Source organism: Aquarana catesbeiana, linkage group LG05 (genome assembly GCF_042186555.1).
Source record: "Aquarana catesbeiana isolate 2022-GZ linkage group LG05, ASM4218655v1, whole genome shotgun sequence".
Lineage (NCBI taxonomy): Eukaryota > Metazoa > Chordata > Amphibia > Anura > Ranidae > Aquarana > Aquarana catesbeiana.
In genome coordinates, this window is record NC_133328.1 from 577673627 (window position 1) to 577697657 (window position 24031).

The following is a 24031-nucleotide window of genomic DNA, read 5'->3' on the forward strand; positions in this document are numbered from 1 at the left end:
GAGTCACTTTGTTGCGGTTCAGGGTGGATATTTTGCAAGCCGTAGTTAGGCAACAGCTGACATGGCAGCAAAGACCAGGGTTTTTAGATCGTAAAGATAACGCACTTCACCATGCCAAAAATGTGATCATAGTGCAGCTAGAGAAAAAGTGTCAATCTCGGGGCGAAACAACATTTTGGCCAGTTGTCATGTAAACAGTTGATGTAAACAACCGATGATTTGATTCCCAAAAGTGAAGTGGTAAGTTGATTTCACCACGTACAAATGACCTTGGTAGTGCATCCAGTTTCCCTGTACGGTGGTCTGGTGCTTGTCATAGTAGAGATTTTGGATGCTGCTGTCTCACATTCCTCATCTCTGACACACAGTGATGAGCTGTCAACCAGTTTAGGGGCAGAACAGGGGATAATAAAAACATGAGGTCAGAGTCAGTGTTGAAATAAATAGACGCATCCAAGCAAAATGCTGTCTTGTGGTGAGTGTCAAATCAGGACACGTTCTGCATTGATTTTTAATGAGGTTTTTTGAAAGTATGTAAAAAAAAAAAAAAAAAAAAAAAAAACGGAACTGCTAACCAGCTCCGGGTACTTCTGGGCACAGCAAAGTTTTGTTGAGTGGGTAGGAAATATATTGCATTCTCATTTCATGCAAAAAGTGTGTCATCGCACCTGAAAACAAGGTCGGTTATAAAGTAGCCAGAGTCCATAGACCTGATTACACTGCTCATGGGATTTCTGCAAACCTCATTTTGTGATTTAGGGTTGAGTTATGATACATATGACCACTGATATTGTATTGAAGTCCTCTGCTGAGATATTTCAGTTCTGAGTGGATCCAGTAGTAAGGTTGCTCTGCTTAGGTTCTCAGCTCCACCCACTCATAAACATGATACACTGAATTCTCCATTGACAGAGGCAAAGAACTATATGCAAAGTGCAGTATCTATAGCAATCAATCCGATCCACCTTGCACTGGACTGACTTCAGACAAATTAATTGTCATTGGTTAGTATGGAGTACTGTGATTTTCACTTGGCATTCTGTTCCTTGCAATGTTTATTGTGCAAGCCCAGTATAGTACATTACAATAGAATGCAGCAAAAGAAGTCACATTTCCTTACACAGTGGCTGTGGGAAAAGGTAGAGCTCAAAGATGCCTCAAAAGGTTGCTAGTATTCCCAGGATATGAGCTAGGTTCAACTCGCCAATGTCCACATTTGTTTGTTGGGCAGAGGATCATTGGCCGTTGTGTTTTTCTTTCCTCTTCCCAACCAGTGGCCTCTCTGTTCGGGAGAGCCCTCACCAAGTACTTGGAGGACCAACTTCGGCAGGTCCATAAGGAGTCGGGTCCACCTGGCTCCACCATAAGTAAAACATAGAATGTTCTACTAAGTAGAACATGGAGAGTTCAGGAATTGAGGCCTATCCTATTTAGAGGTTGGTTCATTACTATACCCTTGGAACAAAGAAATATCCCCCTTGGGAACGGGACTTTAAAGACGACATAAACACCAATTATTAAAAAAATACATTTTATTACAAATGAAGTTTTAACGTAGCAATAACAATAAAATCTTGTCTGTGCAAAGACAAATACACAAATATCAAAATTGAGTAATATTGATACATATACAGATACTTCGTATTCTCCAAAGTAACTGACACGTTTCTGGCTTGAAATGCCTTTCTTCAGGGGTAATAACAAGGAGATCTGTATTTGTATAATAACTCATTTAGCATATTGTGTGATCATGCACTTAAAAATAATAGCCAGTTGCCAAAAGGAGAGCCGGACAGAGAAAGTTGGAGAAATGGCCGACCCTGAGGTCAAAGTTGCCTCTACGGAGGTCCACCTCATAGAGAGCCACAGATATGAGGCAAAGTACCTGGACAATGTACCTGGAGTATTATGTTTCGTTTGTAGCTCATATGGCTTTGTTCATGGCCAGGGTGGGCCAATTCATTTTGCAGAGCCCTGACAGACGAGACACTACACAGACTGCAAGCCTGGGGGCACCAGGGGAATGCCCCTCAAGTAGGGAATCTCTCTAGAGGCTCGAATTGGTCCGTTCCCAAGGGAGATATTTCTTTGTTCCTAGACAATTAGGATGTTGGCGACAGGACACCTGGTTTTGTTGATGATGGAATCTTTCTCATTACTATACCCTTGTGCACTGCTTTGTGTGCTGTGATTACCTGGTTCCCTTTTTTTGTTCAAAAAAAAAAATTCTCATTCAAAGTGTAGCAGCCTTAAGATTATTCATTTAATGATACAGTAATTAAAATAAAGTTTACAATCTACAAAGTTATAGCGATGATAGTTTTTTTTTCGAAGGTATTTATTTTTGGTTTACATATAGTTTACATGTAGGGAGCGGCTCAACCGAGCCAGGGCATACATTTACAAAAGGAAAATAGAAAAGTGCTCAGAGTCATTCAGTACCTGATTTTAAGGTTTGGTTCACACCTATGCATTTTTTAGTGCGTTTTCAGTTTTGCGGAAACACACTACAGTCCATTTAACATAGTTTCCAATGGATGTAGTTCACATCTGTGCATTTTATGAAAAGGGCCAGGGACTTTTTCTGGTTTTTGGTTCCATAGACTTCAATGAATCAAAAGCGTGTATTGAAAAAATGCACCTGCATAGGTGTGAATCAGGCCTTAGGGAACAGCAGGTGCAGGTAAATTTAACACTCCCACACTCAATCAACCAACAATCACACTTGCCCTCTCCCTCCCCAACACCTGTAACATACTGTAGGTCAGGAAAAGGAAGCCACTTAGTAAAATAAACATATTTTAATAGGTACATCTGAACCTTGCAGGAGGACTCTATCCACAAATTCCAGATCTTATACAATTTAATGAGGCAAGCTCTTACATAGTTACTTACATAGTTAGTCAGGTTGAAAAAAGACACAAGTCCATCCAGTTCAACCATAAAAAAAAAAAAAAAAAGCTCTGCCAGTGTCAATTATTTTCAGTTTGGTGGGCTCAGTAACAAGTGAGTACTGTCCGTGATACTTTTTTATTTGCAGTAACATACAATTTTTCAGGACAAACTTTTGGGTATATCCCCTTCTTCAAGGTCCAAGCAGTACTATTGGTATTGTTCGGACCTTGAAGAAGGGAAAGTACCCTGAAAGCTTGTCCTGAAAAGTTGGATGTTAATGCAAATAAAAAAAGTATCATGGACAGTACTCACTTGTTTTTGTCGCAAGTGCACTAATACAGCTACAATCACCTCAAGTGGGATCCGTGCTGAGCAGTTGAGATACTTGTGCCAGTGTTGGAGGAATACGACACTTGTAGTTGAGTAGTAAATCTAGGGATAGTATATGTTAATGATTACAAGTTATACACAGCAATAATATATGTGCATGGGCATATTAATGTTCCTTAGAGCTAATCCTGCCATAACTCACTGTACAAGTACAAATCCATTATTTGCTTAGGGAAATTGTGCATCTAAATTATATAAGTGCCCATGCTTGTGACCATTTGTTTTTTTTTTTGTTTAATTTTATCTGATGTAAAGAAGATCTTCTGGAATACTGTTTGATATAGGGGACTGTGCAAATGTTAACTGCCTAGCAGCAGCACATGCACTGTTTACAGGAATAAGAATCTTCTTCTGTCTTTAGGTTGGGTCGTCGGATCTCTGGAAATTCTAGGAAGCCCAGCCAGCCTGGTGAGAAGTATTGGGAATGGTATAGCTGACTTCTTCCGTCTCCCCTATGAAGGCCTCACCCGTGGACCTGGAGCCTTTGTGAGTGGAGTTTCCAGAGGAACCACATCCTTTGTCAAGCACATTTCAAAAGGTACATAAGATTTACTGTATTATTACACCTGACAAGCCTCATCTCAGCCTAGACAATGTCACTGGCTGGAGCTCAAGGATGGCTTTTAAAGTATAACTAAAGGCACAACCTTTTTGTTATTTGTGGAGAGGGATTGGAACACCTGCCAATTTTTATTGCTGTCTGTGCCCCCGGTAGGGAGATTCCTCCTCCCTATTTGTCCTGTTTACTGTTATCATTGAAAGGAAAAGGAAAAACCCAAATGTTAGTTTGTCCCCAGAAAGGTAATAGAGGGGAAATTTTCCATTGGGGACACTACTTATGGTGCCCTGGGGGTCCCCAAGAAGTTCCCCTAATTTGCAGGGGTTTCCACTTGCTTCCTGTTTGGCTTTGGGACAGGAAGTGAAGGAAAATCTCCTCCACAATAGGACACAGAAAAAAAAAAATCTGACAGTGGTTATAACCCTCCCTTACTCTAGCCTGCATTCTAGAACTGTAGTTTATCATTTACATTTTTAGCTGTAAACAAATTAATTTGCTTGCAAATTTTGCTGTCTGTCTGACGCACTCTGTGAGTTGGATACCAGTGGAGTCTGGAGCTCTCCAAGAGAGCAAATATTTAGCACTCCATCTGCTGGAAAGTAAAGTTGGTAATGATGTGATGAATGTTATCTAATTTAAACCTTTTTTACATGAGTCGGATTGTAGTTTAAAGTGACCCAGTCACCACAAGGTCACTTTTATCCAGAAGGCCACCTGTAAAAGTGGCCAGTGTATGTGAAAAGCTGGCACTCCTCCATTCCTCAGCCCCTAACACTACATTTCTGGATGGTTCCTCCAGCCAGCTCATATGGCACTACAGGACATATGAGCTACTGGGAGAAAGCACAACAGACGGCATGGGGAGCAAGTGTTCAACTCATCCCACAGTTCAGAGTTGCAAACTGTCAGTAAATTTATGAACAGTTTGTAAAGTTTTAATTTTGGCATCTGCCCATAAATGTCCATTATGGATATGCAGTCTGGACATTCATGAACAGATGCAAAAATTACAGATTTTGCAAACTGTTTGTATATTTACTGACAGTTGGCAACTCTGTCACAGTTCCATGCTTGCAGCATAGATAAGGAGGCTTTTCAATACATGGGCTGTGGGAAAGGTACGTGTATCAATGCTTCCTTTCCAGGTGACCTTTTGAGTTAAAGGGACCCTGTAATGCCAAGTCACTTTAGGTTGGGTATACTTTTAACAGAGATGACTATTAATTGGGGGTTTTGAGCCTCTTCTTGTCACTGCATATGATAGCAGCTAGGCTCATGGATACTTGCCTGAAGTCTGAACATTGCATGTTCCAAAGAAGTTAACAATAGCAGTGCCGATCTTTCTAACTTGACTAGTTCCCTTTAAATACACTCCTAGCCTGCCTTCATTTAGCTGGTAATCAATGTATACATAATCACATAGAGAACATGTTCTCTTGTCCAACGATCCTAATCCATTCCGTCATGCTAAATTATTACTGGAACTTACCAGAGCCGAGATTTTATTTCCTTGAGTGTGCAGGTAATAGAAATAATAAATAAATCACATCTCTACTATTATTATTATTTATGTGTTCTCATATATCGGGAGAATCCCCCACATTCTAGTACAGTAACATTGTGTCTTTTAATAACGCTTATAATTTAAGCTTCTCTGGGTATATGTTACATACAGCTACAGTCTATTCTTTAATAAACATCTTATATCCATCTTCTATGGGAGTCTTCCAAAAGCAATCTGGAGGCTGACACCCCCCTCAGGAGTAACGTGATGCGTCCTGTAGATCCTTCTGCACGTGATAAATGTGAAAACATTAAAGATATTTCAGTATTCCTGCAAGCTGTTAGAAATCTTACCCTGGGCTGCCTGAGTCTGCTTCACGATGAGTACTTAACAGTCCCAGCCTAACTTGTGTTCTGTGCATAACACCTACAGGAATATACAGAAACACTGACATCGAATGGTGAAATGATGGAAGTGAACATTTGTATTACCAGGATACCGTCACAAATATATAGCACAAATGTGTTTTGTTCTTGTTTTTTTGCTGCCAACTGCAGCCAAATTCTTCTTTCTGCAGTTTGGTGAAATCTGATTGGTTGGCATGGTCAGAAAATATAATAAAGGGTTCTTTACTTAGTATTTTTTATCTTCTATGTGCAGATTTCCGTGTGTTAATGTTCAAAGTCTCTGTATGACAGAGACATTATAGTTTTTAAAACTTGCGTATTTTATAGTTTTCTTGTTATGCCTGTTCTGCCTGAGCTGAGTGAAGGGTCCCTTTTTTTTTTTTTTTTTTAATCAAAAAAACATTTATTGAGCATAATAGTCAATATGGAGTTTACATACATATTGCAGGGTGCAACAGGCACCAAACAAAGGAGTAGAACGTCTGACATAACATCAACAGCTGAGATAGTCCCAGTCATCACTGTCTGCTTATAACCTTAACATTTCAGGTACATACCAGGTGTGGGTAGTAGTTGTGCTTGGGGACTCACTGCGTCAGCATGGCAGAGAACAGAGCCGGCGTCTTGTGATGTAGTAGATGTATCCTACTGTCTGAGGGAGAGTGGAAGATTGGGGTCATAAAGTATGGTCAAGGCCCAGAGCAGGGGGGGAGAGCTCTTTCTAGTCCGCACAGGTGGAGGATTCGTCTACCCATCTGTCCCAGATTTTATTAAACTTGCCTGGGAAACCTCTGTGGAGGTAAAAAACTTTTTTATATGGGAGAGTATTGTTCACTACCCTTTTCCACTGCTGGATAGTAGGGGAGGGTGGCTCTGAGCCACAGTTGGGCTATCTGCATTCTAGCTGTGAAAAGGGTTTCCTGTAAGAAGGTGGTTAAGTATTTCTCTTCCTCCTAAATGGGGCGGAAGCCAAGTAGACATTGGCGTGGGCAGAGTGACTTGGATTAGCCCATGCGATCATGCAGGAATTTGACGATTTGTGACCAGGATTGCTGGAGGGGTGGGCAGGACCATATTAGGTGGTATAAAGTGCTTTCAGAATTGCCACATCTGGGGCAGGCTGAGCCGGCATCCAACTTGTATTTGGAGAGGCAGGAAGGGGTGATGTATGATCTATGAAGGATGTAGAGGTATGTGAGCCGGTCTGATAGTTTGGGGGATACTTTTTTACAGGACTCCAATATTTCCCCCCATTCCTCATCCTCCAGCCCCCCCAGGTCCATCTCCCATTTAGTTATCAGTTGGTAGACATGGATGGTGGCCTAGGGTAAAAGAAGGTGGTTGTAAACGAGGGAGATTAGTTTCTTGGGGTCCCTACCCAGGACCATGTCCGCCAGGGTCATCGTTTCCAGCCTGGGAATAGAGCCGCCGAATTGGGATTGAAGGGCATGCCGAACCTAGAGGGTAGCGGAAGAGCATATGAATGGAGAGGGCAAACTCGTCCTTGAGGGCCCGATATGATCTCACCGTGCCATCTGATACAACCTGGGACAGGTAGATGATGCCCTTGGCAACCCATACTTTGTGGTCAGGGATAGTCATCAGTTCAGGCAGTTGGGTGTTGTCCTAGAGTGGTGTGTGGGCATGGAGGGGGGGAGATTAGGTAGTGACCAGCGCCAGTTCCCATATTTTGCAGTGGTGTGTCAAGATATGTCGTCTATCGCCAAGGCGGCGGAGACCCCGGTGATTACAGAAAAGTATGTAGAAGGGGTAGGCCACTACGTTGGCGACTGATGTGCAGACCATGGTGGGGTATCGAAGCTGGTCTTGGTGGTTGAAATAGTAGAAGTGGGACAGCTGGGAGGCTATGTAGTATAATGCAAGGTCAGGAAGAGCCGTGCCTCCCAGGTAGACAGGGCGTTTTAGGGTCTGCCACGACAGTTTATGTCTAGAGGGGCCCCACACAAACCTGTTAAGTATAGACTCCATGGATTTAAATGGGGGCTTCAGTCACTCACCCCATGCAGAGGCCCCTAATGTCAGGGTGTGCCCTAATGGCAATGGCCAGGGTTTCAACGGCCAGTGCATATACAGTAGCATGGGGGATATGGGACATCCCTGGCGGGTACCCCGGGATAGGGGTCTGATATTTTGCCATTGACCTGGATCCAGGCAGTGGGAGCCTGGTAAAGGAGCTGGAGCCATTTGATAATCTTGGCGCCAAAGCCGAATCTGCGATGGCATTCCCACAGGTAGCTCCATTCCACTAAATCGAATGCCTTGGCAGCGTCCAGGCTTAACACCACCCTGGAGCCAACGTTGTTATGAGTAGCCTGGAGATTCATAAAGAGCCTCCGGAGATTAAATGCAGTGTTTTTGTTGGGCATGAATCCAGTTTGGTCGGCGTGTATGAGGCTGAGTACTACTTTATTGAGTCTTAGGACGAGAATCTTGGCCAGTATTTTGACATCTAGTTGAAGGAGAGAAATGGGGCAATACAATTCGGGGTAGAGGGGATCTTTTTCTGTTTTCGGGATAAGGACAATAAGGGCTTCACCCATGGTGTGGGGAGTGTGTCAGTCTCATAGATATCGGAGTAAAGTGCTTGCAACTTGGGGAGGAGGATTTCTTGGAATTGGGAGTAGAATTCCAGCAGGAGGCCATCAGAGCAGGGGGCTTTGGATGTCGGTAGGCTCGCTATTGCCTCCGCTATGCATTCCTCAGTTATAGGCGCTTTTAGGAGCTCTATTTGGGAGTCAGTGAGGGAAGGGAAGTCGATGCTCTGCAGGAGTAGATGTAAATCGTTAAGGGGGCGGCTGGTCTTTGAGGTGTATAGGTCGGAGTAGAATCGCCTAAACTCGTGGGCCACCTGTGCGGAGTTCGTGAGTATGAGTCCAGCTTCCAAACGGAGCTGGACTACCACAGGGGGGCTATGATCTAGATGGGCCATGTATGCCAGGAGTTTACCAGCCATGTTCAAACGTTTTTTGTTTGCTGAAGAATATGCCTCGTTTAGCTTTTTCAAAGTGTAGATGGTCTGTTAGTCTAGAGTGTAGGCGCAGCTGGACAGAGTTGGAGGTCGATGGGTCTGCCAGGAAAATCTGCTCTAGAGAGCTTAGTCTTTCCTCGGCTTGCTGTAGGGTAAGCTGTGAAGGGTCCCTTTATACACAGTCCAATACGGTCAACATTCAAGCCCCAAGAGAAGCTCCAGTGAGGTTAAGATCATTTTGCAGTACCCCTTGGAGAGAATGACTTACAGTGTAAGCTGATCACTTCTTCCATGTCCTCATTGAGCCATTGGGCTTATTTTTCGGATGCAGCTAAAACTTGTTCTCCCAAGTGCAGCTTGCCAGAATAGCTGGATATAGACTAGAGAAGAGGAAATCAAGAGGAACTCTGGTACACCAGTGGATCTGCAAATTCACAAAAGACGGAGAATAATATAATACTGGAGGGTGAGCTTATACCTGAGACCCAGAGACATGGAGACCAGTTCCAATAAGGGAACAGGGGGGGCCTGTCTGGAGGCAGCAACCTGGGACACCCCAGTGTCATGTGGGCCTGCTAGTACACTAGACTAGGCCTGGAACCACCGGAAGCAGAGGGCCCCTCTTATGTGTGTGTATATGGGTGTTTCCTGATGAGGCAGGAGGAAGAGGAACGTGAACTGGAGTGGTGGAGACATTTAGGTAAGACCTTTTATCATGGAAAATTTGGCAAGAACTGGCTAATCAACCAGCCACAAGGAGACGCTCTACATACACAAGTAACTGCAGTACTAGTGTTACAAACAATAGCAAGATTTTTTTTTCCACTCACCATTTTTATGGAGAGACATCTGCCTATATACATAAATACCTCTCCTCACTGACAAGGACAATAGAGGACCAACAGCACAATGCTGACATCATCCCTGTATTCCAGGGGTAGGCAACCTCGACCCTCCAGCAGTTTTGAAACTACAAGTCCCATAAGACATTGCAAGACCCTGACAATCACAGGCATGACTCCTAGAGGCAGAGGCATGATGGATTTTGTAGTTTCCCCACAGCTGGAGGGCCCGAGGTTGCCTACCCCTGCTGTACTCCTTTTCCTGTAAACAAGTCCCTGGTGTTAGACTGACAGCATTGTGCAAAGCAGTAGAGTCGCTCTGTCTTCCATTTTGAGCACTGCTGTACAGATATAAAAATAATGTAAAGAAAGAAAAATAAGTTCAATAATATTTACCAGTCCTACTGCCCTTGCTTCCAGTGTGTGCTGTCTTGCAGAGCTTCATTGACCATAGAATCTTCCGCATCCGACACTTCTGGGTGTGTCATCTCCTGCTGAGATGGACACGCTAGTGATATAGCAACTTGTGAGTGAAACCCCAGTGCTGAAGCAGGGTGTGCAGATAATTGAAACACCCAAAAGTGTTGGATGCTAAAGATAGCTCTGCAAGAGAGGGAAAATCAGAGGCATGGTTGGCGGTTCAGGTAAGTATTATTAGTCAACTTTTACACGGTGATATATTTTTTTAATTATTAATTGTTGTCTACAGGGTCAAAAATGGTTAACTGCAGGAATTCCAAACAAAAAAGGTACATTTTTCATAGTACTACTTGGGCACAAATAGTACTATGAAAAATGTACCTTTTTTGTTTGGAATTCCTCCTGAAAATGGAAGTGCGCTTCCTTGTATGTGAATAGGCGCTCCTGTGCCTACAGCCTCATAACTGTATATCTGCAGTGTGAGATCTAAGGCACTGTTGCCTCTGACTACCAGTTTCATGAGATTTGGAGTAAGGGGTGGTGATTTCACTGCTGTGCTGCTCACTGTTCTTGTTGCTGGAGGCTCCTACACGGGAAACCAAAGCCCTGCCCTGCCTCTACCAAGATGGCTGTCTCAACATAAATCAAGGTATGGTATGTCAGTAATGAAAAAAGATCAGCTGCAGGGAGACCACAGGCAGTACTGCTTACTATTTATTTGCCCTCTAGCTGCCTCTTTGGCTCAGCATACAAGGTTCAGTTCCTCTTTAATTTCCTTTCCCTCACAGAATGGGAAAAATTGGATGTTAGTTGCAATAAGGTTTTACAGTGTGTTGGAAAACCTTCTTGTGCGATAGCAATCATTCTGGTGTGAAAACTCGTTAACAAACTTCTTCACAGGCTGATTATGACATGTGGTGCTCAGATGGTTGGCATAAAATTGAGGAATTGTCTACCCAGAACCTGAGCCAGTGGCTTGCAGGTTTTCATTATTCAAACACAGGTGCACTTTAAAGGATATCACACAATGTAATTTATGACAGCGGTATTCTTTAGTTTAGAACAGAATGTTTTTGATTAGCTTACATTGCACAGAGCATGTTTATTTATTAAATACACTTTAGAACATCCTATTGTTGTACGTTTTTAAATCTTGGATGCCAAGACTGTGTTATGTGACTGGAGCTCTCTTTCATCTAGGTACACTCACCTCTCTCACTAACCTGGCCACCAGCTTGGCTCGAAACATGGACCGATTATCCCTCGATGAAGAGCATTACAACAGACAGGAGGAATGGAGAAGACAGCTGCCGGATAATCTGGGAGAAGGCATAAAACAGGGCCTGTCGCGTCTGGGTATCAGTCTGTTGGGTAATGTAACATGAATTAAATTATTTTCATATACCGTATTGTAGCTGTATCAAATGCCAAGTTGTAGTCCATAGCTTGGTTTATTTAACCTTTAAAGGGGTTTGGTAAATTGTGGGAAGGGTAAATTGTAGAGAAGGGAAAAGGCTGGGTAGGAGGTAGTAGGCTGGGGATCTAAAGGGAAAAAGGGGCCAAGGTTCTGCTCCATTGCAGGTTTGGGGGATCAACACCAGTGAGGGTAGAGTTCCCCCCCAGCTCATCCTCTAGCACAGTGGGCTATGTCTTGGAAGGGGGGGTTGAGGTCTAGTGTTGCCTCTATGAAATGGAGATCACAAGTTAACAACTGCGTGGAAGATGTTTATTTGGGTACATAATGTTGCAGAATGTATAAGCATATGTGAAGATAAGCCACCAGGTGGCTTATCAAAACGTATAAAAACGTATGTATGTATGTATGTAAACATATCAAATGCCAAGTTGTAGTCCATTGCTTGGTTTATTTAAAGTTTAAGGGGGTTGGGTAGAGTGTGGAACGGGGTACAAGGGAAGGTGAAAGAGGTCTTTTGTAGGGAAAAGAGGTCTGGTTAGGAGGTAGTAGGCTGGGGTTCTGGTGGGAAAGGGGGCTGAGGTGTTCTGCTCCATTACGGGTTTTGACACCATTGTGGGTAGAGTTCCCCCCACTCAACCTCTAGCATAGGGCTAGGCCCTGTTAATGGAAGGGGAGGGGGTTGAGTTCTAGTGTCACCTGTATTTTATAGAGGCAACAAGTTACCCACGACTGTATGGATGATGTGTATTTGGGTGCATTATGTTTAAAAATGTTTAAGCATATTTGAAGAGAACTAGAGTGGACTAGTTCCTCCTTTTTGTAACATGTAAATTAATCTGTGCTTTAACCCCTTCCCGCCCACCCTGGCTTCCTTTAAATGGTTCTGAATGCCCAGGGAGCTAGAGGGATTGGCGATCATGTGACCACTGTGATTGGCTGTCACAGTGGTCCGCTGAGAAATAAATAAAAACAAGTTCAGCGCTAGAAGTATCAAATATGCAATGGTAAACATATAAATATGGAACAAACACACATTCAAGTGCAAAGAGTGTAAGAATAAAAATGGAAAAAGTGATCAAATGTCTATATGTGAAATATGAAACAGCAAAATGTAAAAGTCCACATGTGAAGTATCAAATAATGAAGGGATATCTCCTCAATTTCGAAACAAAGGTGAACACCAGAAGACGTATGGATATTCAATAGGGTCGGGTGGGTACCCTTACCGGATCAGTAGGAAGCACATACCATATAGCAGTGCGTCAGAAAGGCATAGGGAGGATCTCCCGTGATGTCAAGCCGGACAATATCTTGTAAGCCGCAAGCACCGATGGACACAAGAGGGAAGGTGGTCCCAGACGAAAATTCGACGGCTGTCACTCACAATACCCGTTTCCAGGAAGGAATGGTCCAGGGATGGTCATCAGCATTCAAACATGGGAAAAAGAAAAAGGGGAACTCCACATGGTGCAGGTCAACCAAATTGTGATTTATTGGAATAAAACACCATACAAGGATAAAAAGTGATCACTGTGAAAATAAAAATGGCAAAAAAATGCTAGCCCTGTCACAGTGGTCTACTGATTGTTAATGGGGGACTGAGAGCTGTCTTTGATAGCGCGGTCTTTGTGCTGGGAGCATACGGAAACTCTCAGCACAGAAACATTGGCTGTCCAATGACGCATATGTGCAGTATGTGGGCATTAAAGCCTGCCCTTTTGCCATCACACACGTTATTTAGGTGGCAACAGGTTACCATCGCTGGGAAAAGAGCAAGTGCCCTATAATGCATACCTCTACAGAAGCACATACCTTCCTTTTCCTCCCCCCGCTGCTCCATTCAGTCCCTGGGAGTAAAAGGGAAGTTACCATGTGTTTTGAGATTCCCATTGATTTTGCAAATCAATGGCACTTGCATGCAACTGCAAAAGGCAGCATGTTTTTGTGCGGTGCAGGAAAACACATGATTTTACATTCCCTCTGCAAGCCTGGTGTGAACAAGCCCTTATAGATGGTTATATTGCTTTCCCTGATCAATTTTAAGAAATAAACATTCTTTAATTATTACATATTTGGATAGAGGGGGACCCCTTCAAACAGGGGACCCAGGGCAATTGCCCCCTTTTTTCCCTTATAAATCCACCACTGTGTGGGAGTACGCTGGTACCGGTATAATTTAATCGTATTCAGTGAAGGGAGAATGGCTTACAGTTGTGTTTTTTTTTGTTTTAGTTTTCTTCATTTTTAGTTGCATTTCACTTATTCGGTCAGTCCCGCTTTGCCCATTTTTACACTTGAATTCACCACTGTAGCTTTCTATGTCAGTCTTTTATAACCTGGTAAAAATGGCTAAATTGTGCCTCAAAATATAAAGTTGTTTTTGTAAATCGATACTGTATTTAAATATTAGGTTTGGGAAGGCTTTATATCGCCATCTAGTGTTAGGAGGAGATACAGCACCTTGGCTAGTCTAAAAATCCTACAAAATATAGTGTCCATTGTGCAGACCACAGATCTTCATTGCTCATAACTCTTTGGACTTAAAACCTTTTTTTTTTTTTTTTTTTTTTTTAAGTAGACCTTAGATTACTAGACCTGGCAGAATATGACTTTACAGAAATGCAGCTTTTGGTAGAGTGGCCTTATTTTCCCTTGTACCTAATTAAATCAGGTCCAACCCCATTTTGTTTTTTGTGATCATTTATTTGGCAGGTCATGCTCTGTGAAAAAATAGGATGAGACCAGCCAAGTTTAACATAATCAGCCTCTCAACATCTAGGATACTCCAGTAAAGTGCATGTAGGCTAATGTACGTTTACTCTGTGGATCTCCGATAATGACATTTCTCTAGCCGTTTTCCATTAAAGTGAAGTAGGCTCTGATTCTCATCAGTTATTAAGAGAAAAGATTTTAGCACATCGGATAAAAGCCATTTTGGCTAAAAGTGATGTAAACAATATTAGCAGAATATTCCAAGTTTAATATTCAACTTTGTAGCTAACTAATGGAATGTAAAGCCAAAAAATGCATGCTTGTTTTTTATTATTATTTTTATGGAGAAATTAAAGTGCATATAAACCCAATCACCAAAATCTCATATAAGCATTAACATGTTAATTCAATTTAAAAGTAATTTTCAATCTTAAATCTGCTTGGCTTTTATTAAAACAATACATGATAATCCTGCCGTAAGGGTTCCTTGTTCCAGATACTTCCTATTATAGGGTGACAGCACTTTGTGCCTGTCTCCCAATTCTTGTCACCCGGGCTTCATATGGAGACTGCAAGGTGGTTGTTTCAACACTTATTAGGCATGCATAGTTCATTGTTGTCACCATCAGAAACCCATCCTGAGAGATGCCACGAAGCCTCCAGTTTGGCTGCACAAAGGCAGCAGGAGATTAATCGTAACAAAATGCAACAAAGCATGAAAAAATATTTCATTTATAAAAAAAGCAATTATTTAAGGCACACACTAAAATGTTATTTGATAGGGGTATATTCTCTTGTGATATCACTGTAGGTTTTCTGTAATGTGATTTATTCTCGTGCAAAGTGGGCAGTGAATAGGGGTTGAGGCCCCACCTGGGTTTCTTGGGCTCACTGCTCCACAGAGTATACATGTATCTCCTCACTCTGTAATGGCTTCTTTCAATAACAGCAATGAAAAAAACAGTAGCATCGTAAGAAGGTATAACTGACTCCAGTACACAAGCAAGGTACAGCTAAGGGACATTTATATTTATAAGCCACTACACCTCTGAAAGTATGCTGTGGTATCTGGCACCATGCCACCAGTAACAGATCCGGAAACGGATGTAAACCGACCTGTCTGTTTACATCTGACCACCCATAAAGGAGAGCGAGCTGTGTCTGTGTCCGCTCTGCATAAGCGGAACAGAAATGGACATGCCATCTACCTGCTCTGTGGGATCAGTGGACAGATTCCCCACTGAGCAGGCGGAGTCCTGACAGAGTCCGCCCCATGTGAAAAGGGCCTTAACATTACATTTTGGAATGAATGGACTTTACCAAATGAAAACCAGTTTCCATCCTGCTCCTTCAAATTTTCTTATCACTGAAGTCGAAAACGATCCTTGATTTGAGACTCCAGTTACGCAGTTTGCCATTCAGGCTCCTTAGGCACTATCACACTAATACAGCATACCACTAAACAATGCCATATCACCGGTGCTGGATTACCCTATTAGATGAGATCCACTTAACTCCTCCCTGCACTTGTTGCTTGCCCTTTTCATTACTGTTAAGCCTTGTTCAAGTTATTCCTGCCAGAACTCTTCCTCAAGTTCCCACCTCCTTAAAATGGGGGTATCTGGAAGCCACTGGGCATCACCATTAGTGAACTCCTGAAAGGTCCCCAACCACACCGGCAGAGATAACAATTTTTTTCATCGTTTTTGTAGATTTTTCCTCTCTGACTCACAGTGATTACATGGACTTTAGCAATTTTTCACCTTCCTGAACACCGAAGTCCTGCAGGCAGGCTTGGACCTAGCAAAATCACTCCAGGGCCTCCCCCTTCAGGGGTTTATACTATCTGTTTCTCGCTGCCCTTATCATACTATAGGTGACTCTGTTACAGTTTAAGCTGATTGGTAAAACGTGGGCTCAATAGCTCACAATTATTCTGTATTTTAAGTGTATTGCTTCCATTATTTATTTCACCCCTGCCTGCCCTTACCTTCTTTATTTTATGACAATATATTTAGTTTGTTTAACTACTTGGTTTGGTGTTTGCGTTCTTTAAAATAGCATTGTAGCTGTGTACTAATGTCACTGTCAGTGATTTCTCCGTAAAATTGTGCGTTTGTGTATTTGGCCTCGGGTGTCAGAGAGGCTGGGATCTTTGAGAAGGTTGAGGCCAGCAACAGAGGACCTATCTTAACTAGCGGTTCCTTCGGGGGGTAGCACTACATTCCAAATGAAATTCTACTAGTGTGTAGCCAACTATACTGCTATTAACACTCATAAGCCGGGAGGCAGTGCGTGACGTCACTTCTTGGTGTGTTTGGTGGGCAGTGTCTGTGGACTTCCCTGCTGTAAATCTCTTTGATTGTCCTTCATCTGCTACCAAGAGGAAATCCTTTCCCCAGTAAGTCTTCATCCTTTGGAATAAAGAGGACATCTGTACTTGTCTGCTATGTGAATGATTTAGCATCAGACATATATCATTTTAAATCATTTCATTTTGATATTAATACAAGAATGTGCTGTGCTGTCACTGGTTTGATTTATCCTGTGGCAGCAGTTTCTTGCTCTAGACTGATTTTCTAAAATTAGGAATATGCGTCTTCATTAGCTGTTTGCCTGGCTTCAGCTCATTTGTGGTCTCTACTTGGTTGGTGTTGGCTGGCTGGGTGTGTTGACATATACAGGCATGCACGAGATGTACACATGTACCGTATCGTGTTGTACTTCATGTGGCACTAGCTGAGCTCTGAGCTGCGGTCTTCCTTCCATGATCTCAAGGCTGCAAGATCAAAGTGACCAAAAGCATTCCATGGCGAGAGGTCGCGAGAGATGACTCTGTATGGTTTTGTAGACTTTCCTAATCTGCGTTACATTGGACCTAAAATTGCAACCACAAACCTCAGAATGGTCCCAAGAGGAAGTCGGGAAACGTTACATGCTGGGCCAGAAATGCTGGAAGTGATTTACGTACTAGTGTATGATGATGTGGGCAGCGTCATGTGATAATCCCAGCAAATTCCGTTCAAGGGTTTTGCTGAGGTTAATCTGTCTCTTTGCCGTGTGATGACCTCTGCGGCCCAGGATGCAAGCACCATGTCACTGCACTAGCAGAAGAGTCTGTGAACCTGCAGAAGTTTATACTTGTTTTTGATTTATAGCAAAGATTTAGCTGAATGTATTTATATAAGAAAAAAAAAATTAGATTTTTTTTTTTTTGCTGGAAGTAAATCTGTCACTTTGAGAATTCATCAAACTGACACTGCCCAATAATTGTTACTGCAGGGTGCCCGCACTTACCTTTTTTGTATTAAAAACATTGTTCCTGTGGTCTCATATCATAAATCGTGAGCTTAACTGGGTATATCACACCTATGTCCTGCATTGCTCCACCTACAGCATGTAACCTATAAAGAGGTTTGTCAGGCAAACACTGTCTACTTCAACAGGGTGACTCTTAAAGGATATTCAGACCATTGCTAGGTAAAGTATGGAGACCTGCAGAGAACAGTTGTCTCTCTGGGGGGAACCTGAACACTGAACTCAGATGACCTAGCATAGAGTAAGTAGCTATTAAATAGTTTGAATTGCATTCAGTGTACATATCAAGTTAGAGATGGTGGCGTTACTGGTCACAAACATGAGAAGAAATATGTCCTGCTTACAAAAAGCTTGAAGACCTGGGATTATAAATAAATTGAAAAAATTCACATCACAAAAAATATCCTTCTTCTGAACACAGGCAGTGTGCATTTGGGGCCACTCACCTGCCCCTGCACCCCTATGAAACAGCATGAGCAGCTGTGTCCCTGCAGTACAGTTTACTTTAAATGATAAGTTTACTTATAATAATAAAAAAAAAAAAAATTCTCATTTTTTTGCAGGTAAAAAAATTTGCATTTACAACTTTTTTTGTAGGAATCTGGAAAGCATTGCACCTATGATTAGAAGATCATGGGTGCCATGCAGGACTCCTACAGACTGTCAGTGCAAGCTGTCTGCCCATACATCGTATGGGCAGGCAGTTTCACAAACACAGGAAGACTCAATGAACTACTGCTCAAAAGCGCCCTAATAGTTCATTGAGAACTACAAGCCGACAGCCGCAAAGGCTTGTCAATACTTGTAGTTCATTCATTCACAGGGATCTGTGAATCAATGACGTGGGCGGAGCCCTGCACAACCATGCTCTTTTCAAATAGGTACAACTGGTATGGGGAGAAGATCCCCAACCTGCTGTCACAGGGAGCGGCTGCGGGATCAGGAACATGTTACATGTTCCACCCTAAAAACGGACAGAATGTGTAACATGTTCCCGAAAGTAAACTTATCCTTTAATATACTAGCAAGCTCTATATCAAATTGTCTTTAATATGCTTAGTGCTGTTATGTCCAGGTATGCTAGTGCAGTGTTTCTCAACTCCAGTCCTCAAGGCGCCCCAACAGGTCATGTTTTCAGGCTTTCCATTATTTTGCACAGGTGATTTGATCAGTTTCACTGCCTTAGTAATTACCACAGCTGTTTCATCTGAGGGAAATCCTGAAAACATGACCTGTTGGGTGGCCTTGAGGAATGGAGTTGAGAAACACTGTGCTAGTGCATAGCTGAACTCTCCCTCCTAAATCTGATATATCCGCTATTAAGTAAAAAGCAGGACCCATACCTTTGCATTGGATATGAGGATACTGAAGCACAGTCTACCACCAGAACATAGGAGGGGGAAGAAGAGACCACTGTCTGCTGGGGGAGCAGAGGATCAGGTACAGTAAGTAAAACTGCTTTTTCCTGTACCCTAGACCTTAACAAGCATTTTTACTTTAAATAAGCTTTAAATCAGGGGTGCCCAACATTTTGAAGAGCGAGGGCCACTTTAGCAACTTGGCAACTGGTCACGGGCCACAATGAGCGGAGCGGGTGGATGACAGGTCCGCGTCCACTCTGCATATGCAGGGCAGATACGGACACAGCCTGCTCAACTCTATGGGCCCTCTGATCTGATCCGCCCAGACGGAAAGGGATGGATCCCCTTCTGTTTTTTTAATCGGATCATATTCAGGATAGGTGGGTGTATAAGGACACACATCCCTTTACATCTGCTGCTATATAGAGATGAATGGAGAGTCAAATTGGGTCTGCCTGAAATTCGGACAGGAGAACCCAATCGGACCAATTATGTGAAAGGGGCCCAAGGCTGCTTTCACACCGATGCACTGGGATTTACCTGCACTATGGGTAGCTTTCCTGCAGGTTACTTTCACTTTGCTTCATCTTGGACCCTGGATAACCCTGTCCTAGCACTGAATAGTGTCTGTGTATTCACAGTTCACCCACCCTAGATCTGTACATCCAGAACCGTACAACTATCGGAGTATGGTGACAGTATACGGCTTTAGTACTACTGATGCACTGTAAGTAAACTCTCTTTTGGCCTCTCTGTCCCCAGCCTTGACCTGCCTTGTGTGGACTTCTGATCTTGTTACTAAGGTTCAAAACTTGACTTGGGTAGGAGGGGACACAAGATAGATCGGAGAAATCTGTCCCTGTCTGGAAGGACATTTATTTTTGCCCCGAGCGGTGGGCCTTAGTAAGGGAGCTGCTGTCATTTTCACACATCTTAAGCTTCAGAAATTTCCAGCAGCAGAATGTTCCCTGGTCATGTGAAAAGATTCCATTTCACATCGTTCTACCCTAATCACTAAAGGGAGTAGAAGTGTGAAAACTAGCATTACATTTTGGCAGCAGTATTTTTCCTCATTCTGACCTGAATCTACAGCCAGGACTCAAGAGAAAGAGCACGATGAGATCTTCTTTGTAGTCCGTTATCTGTCTCCAGGGTCAGTGCAGGCCGAGTACACCGCTAAGCTGTGCATTATATTTAATGTGTACAATACATAAGACCTGGGCTAGAACCGAGAGCTGCGTCCAGTGATGAGTGATAAACCAGACAAGCCCGTGAGAACATTCTCCTTTCCAACCATCTTTATGGAGTCCCCACAAACACTGATGCATGCTATCCAAAGCAAATAGCGGCCTTAGATTCCCCATTGATGTCTGCAACCATGATGCAGGACGCAAAGTATTTCTGTGTTATTGGAGATAGCAGGTCTGGCTGTGGCAGTGACAGCTTTTTGAATGTCACCTTCCAATACAAAAGCTTTTTAAATCCCCTGCAGTCCAACATTTTCTGCAGAAAAACAAGAGGAGAGGAATAAAAAGCAATATCATTAAACTGTGTCCCATGGTAAAGTTAATATTCTCTCATTCAATCCAGAGCAATTAAGTGTTTCGGTCCCTGAGTCAAGATGATCGGATTTCATGAGCTGGGTTGGTTTTAAACAACAAAGACTGTAAAGGCAGGAGTAGATATGTCATGTGTTTGGCTGGTCAATGGTTCTGTTCTCTGACTCAGTGGAGAGATGAATAATGCCTTTCCTTGGAAGCAGGACTCTTTCCAGCAGTGTGTATATCACTGAGCACAATGCAGCTGCTAACTGCAGGTCTTACATGCAGCAGGTGGACAAGACTGACTCTAAATATGTGGCGGGGTCAGTGCACTTCAATCATTCACATCTTTCCGTAATTAAAGTACAAATCATTGCAGGATGACCACAGAACTTTCCAGTATGCCTTGTACTTTTCCATGGGGGATTTAAACATTGCTAATGGGAAGTGTTTCCTGTCTCTACCTGTCAGACTCCTGCTGTCATTCTTCTAAAGCTACATTCACATGGGCTCCCAGGGCAGCTAGTTTGTTGTATCGAGAGGCGGCATTTAGCTGCATCTGAACATAACTATATTCTGTTCCATTTATTTATCACAGGTACTTATATAGCACCATCAATTTATGCAGCACTTTACGTGCTGTATTGTATATATTATACATTCACATCAGTTCCTGCTCTCAAGGAGCTTACAATCTAAGGTCTGTAACTCACATTCATACATATTAGATTCAGTTAACCTAGCAGCATGTATTTGGAGTGTGGGAGGAAACTGGATTACCTGAAGGAAACCCATACAGGCACAGGGAGAACATGCAGGCTCTTTGCAGATAGTGCCATTGTTGGGATTCAAAGTGATGACCCTAGTGCTAGGCGGAATGTGCTATAGTCGCATTCAAACTCGCTGATTAGTTGTGCTCAGTTTGCGTGAAGCCAGAACCTCAGCAAAAATACTGTCCCAGGACAAATGATGTCCAACTTCAGGGTTGGTTGGAGGCTCTATTGGCATTTAACCAGATGAGCGGTTACATGCGAACAGCGGTGGTATCATCCATTTCTTTATACCAGGGGTAGGCAACCTCAAAGAGGTGGAGGTCTACCTGAACAACATGGGAGAAGTCAACGATCCCTGGGCACAGTGTCTCCTCCTCACACCTGATTTAAACCTCTAATAGCTCATTGCCATACTGCCGTGTCGCAATCACGTGCATTGCACAGCAATTATAAGTTTAAATCGGATGGTGAGAAGGCAACATATCTCCTCCTTACCACCTGTCATATGCACTCAGATCGCTTTTTAGAGGAGCAGCAGTGCCTGCTGTATTTGTGAATGAGCCCTTAGTTGCATTCTGCAGTGGCTGAGTTTACCGCCTTCAATCCCTACTCCCTTTAGCTGCTGAGGCAGCAGCCAAAGGTGTACACATGCCGCAGCAGAAATTAAACCCCCTGTTGCTTTTGGTGGGTGCTACCACCTGCCAATCACAACCCATGCAAGTAAATGGGGCAAACTCCCTGCAACTGCATGCTTCTGCGGGGTGGAAGGGGTTAAAGAAGCTAGAGAGAAAGCAACACAACGCTGCCTGCTTTAAGCCCTTGCTTGCTGTACTACACAAGGTTGCAGGGCACTTGCAGAGTGGCCTCATATACTTGAATGGGTCATGCTTGGCAGGTGCTACACCCAGCAACCATGACAGCCACAGCAGAGAATATACACCCTGAGACATGTGTACACCCCTGGCCACTGCAGTTAAAGGGGGTGCGGTTGGGGCAAGGGTGGTAAAAACACACCCGCCTTAACTATGGGGTTTTACCACCCCCCCAAATTGCAAATATAAATGAACCTTTACTGTTCTGAGCCCCCTATAAGGCCGCTTTCACACTGATGTGCTGCAGTTTACCTGCACCGCGAGTGCAGCCCAGTGCATTCGCAGCTTTCCAGGGTTAGCTGCGCTTTGCCATAGACTTCTATTATATCCTGTAGGTGTGGTGCACTTCCTGAAAGCGCACCAAAACTTCTGCATTCAGAAAGTGCACCAAACCCGCAGGATATAATAGATGTCCGTGGTTAAGTGCAGCAAACCCGCAAGAAAGCCGCAGGTACACTATATTGCACCTGCGGCACATCAGTGTGAAAGCAGCCCTATACGATTATGCCCAATGTATTGCTTCACACTGACCTGAAGATCTCTTCTTTTCTGCTGCTGGCACCACTCTGCAGACCGCTAGCCGGGATAAGAGGTGGGATGCAGTTGGTATCACTATGCATGGGACAGGAGGCAGCACTACAGAGGAGGCATCAGATTATGCGGCTCTTCCTCCCTGCTTCAGGTCCAACTTTACAAGTAGTACCTCTGCATTGCACCCTGTTTGATGCTTTGGGATGGCGGGTCAGCAAACCTGTCCTCGATGTACGGGTAGATCACAATCTACAGGTTGCTGACCCCCAATCTATACGAAGTACCAATCTGAAAGCCACCATTGACAACTGCTGCTTTTCGCACACGGTGTCTGCATGCAGCATTTAGAACCACTGGCCAGAATCTGCTGATACTTGCCGGTGGCCGCCTGTGCGGCATGTAATCTAATACAGATAAAAAAAATACACCAGCAGTTTATAGGATGATGAGCACAACATACCTTTCTGCCCTCCATTTTTGCTAAGCAAAGTCCAGTTTACTTTAATACACTAACAAGCTCTCTATGTAATTGTCTTTATATGTTTAGTTCTGCCGTGTTCTGCTTAGTTCTTATATACTAGGTTGTGCATAGCTGTACTCTCCCACCCAAATCTGATATAAGACTGTGTGAATGACTCAGGTTAAAGTCCACCCATAGTGGATATATCTTTATGTGATCCTGTGTGTTCATCTGAGTGCCTCTGTCCACTCACTTTCTAGGTAATAAGAGGCTTTCATGTATTGTACTTTACATTGTATTCTGGTTATAAATAGCTGCACTAGATGAGCAAGGGAGGCAACAACGGTGGGGTCTTCGTAGTGCTTGGGTCCCCCAGACAAGTTGGATAATGTCAGGAGTTCACCCCACCTACGTTATCTAGCGTTTTTTCACTGTAATCTTGTGCTAGTAAATAAACATAAAAGCTAAGTTATGCAAAAAAAACAAAAAGCTTAAGCCTGTTTGTTAAAGTTTTGGATAAAATTGCTGAGGGTTTTTAAAACTTTCAGGTATTTTTTGTTGTTGTCCATTTTCACCCTCTACTTTTGTCTTGGGAGCTATTGTCTTTGGGATCGGATGTCTTCCAGATGCTTTTCTGAATGCGTGTTTTTGATGCATTCCAGTGTGTTTTTTGTTCCTTTTTGATGCAGTCCAGTGCATTTTTCCCCCTTCTTTTTTCTTAACCTTATATAATTAAATGTGTGTTCCAGTGCATTTTTGGTGCGTTCTGGTCCACTTTTGATGAGTTTTACAGTGTTCCAGTACAGTATGGGAAAAATGCAGAATGCTCCACTTTTTTTCTGGAACTGGAACACACTGAAACTGCAGGCATTGGTGTGATCTATGCCACTGAAAACCATATAACCTACTTTCCATGCCTTTTTGCTGCAGAAAAAAAATGCACTGGACTGCATGTGATATGAACTGTCCCTAAAAGTTATGGAGAATCCAAAATATTGAGTTGTCCCTGGAACAGGAATAGAGAGGAAATCTTCAGATGG

The 24031-nt window shown here is 43.1% G+C and overlaps 1 protein-coding gene across 1 annotated transcript in view; it reads left to right on the plus strand.

Annotated features, from left to right (window-relative positions):
• Window positions 1-24031, plus strand: part of VPS13B (vacuolar protein sorting 13 homolog B) — a 1301055-nt gene that overhangs the window by 1259880 nt on the left and 17144 nt on the right. Inside the window, exons 47-48 of the mRNA XM_073632833.1 lie at window positions 3647-3823; window positions 11207-11377. Of these exons, the coding sequence (XP_073488934.1) occupies window positions 3647-3823; window positions 11207-11377 (348 nt within the window). The remainder of the gene's footprint in view (window positions 1-3646; window positions 3824-11206; window positions 11378-24031) is intronic.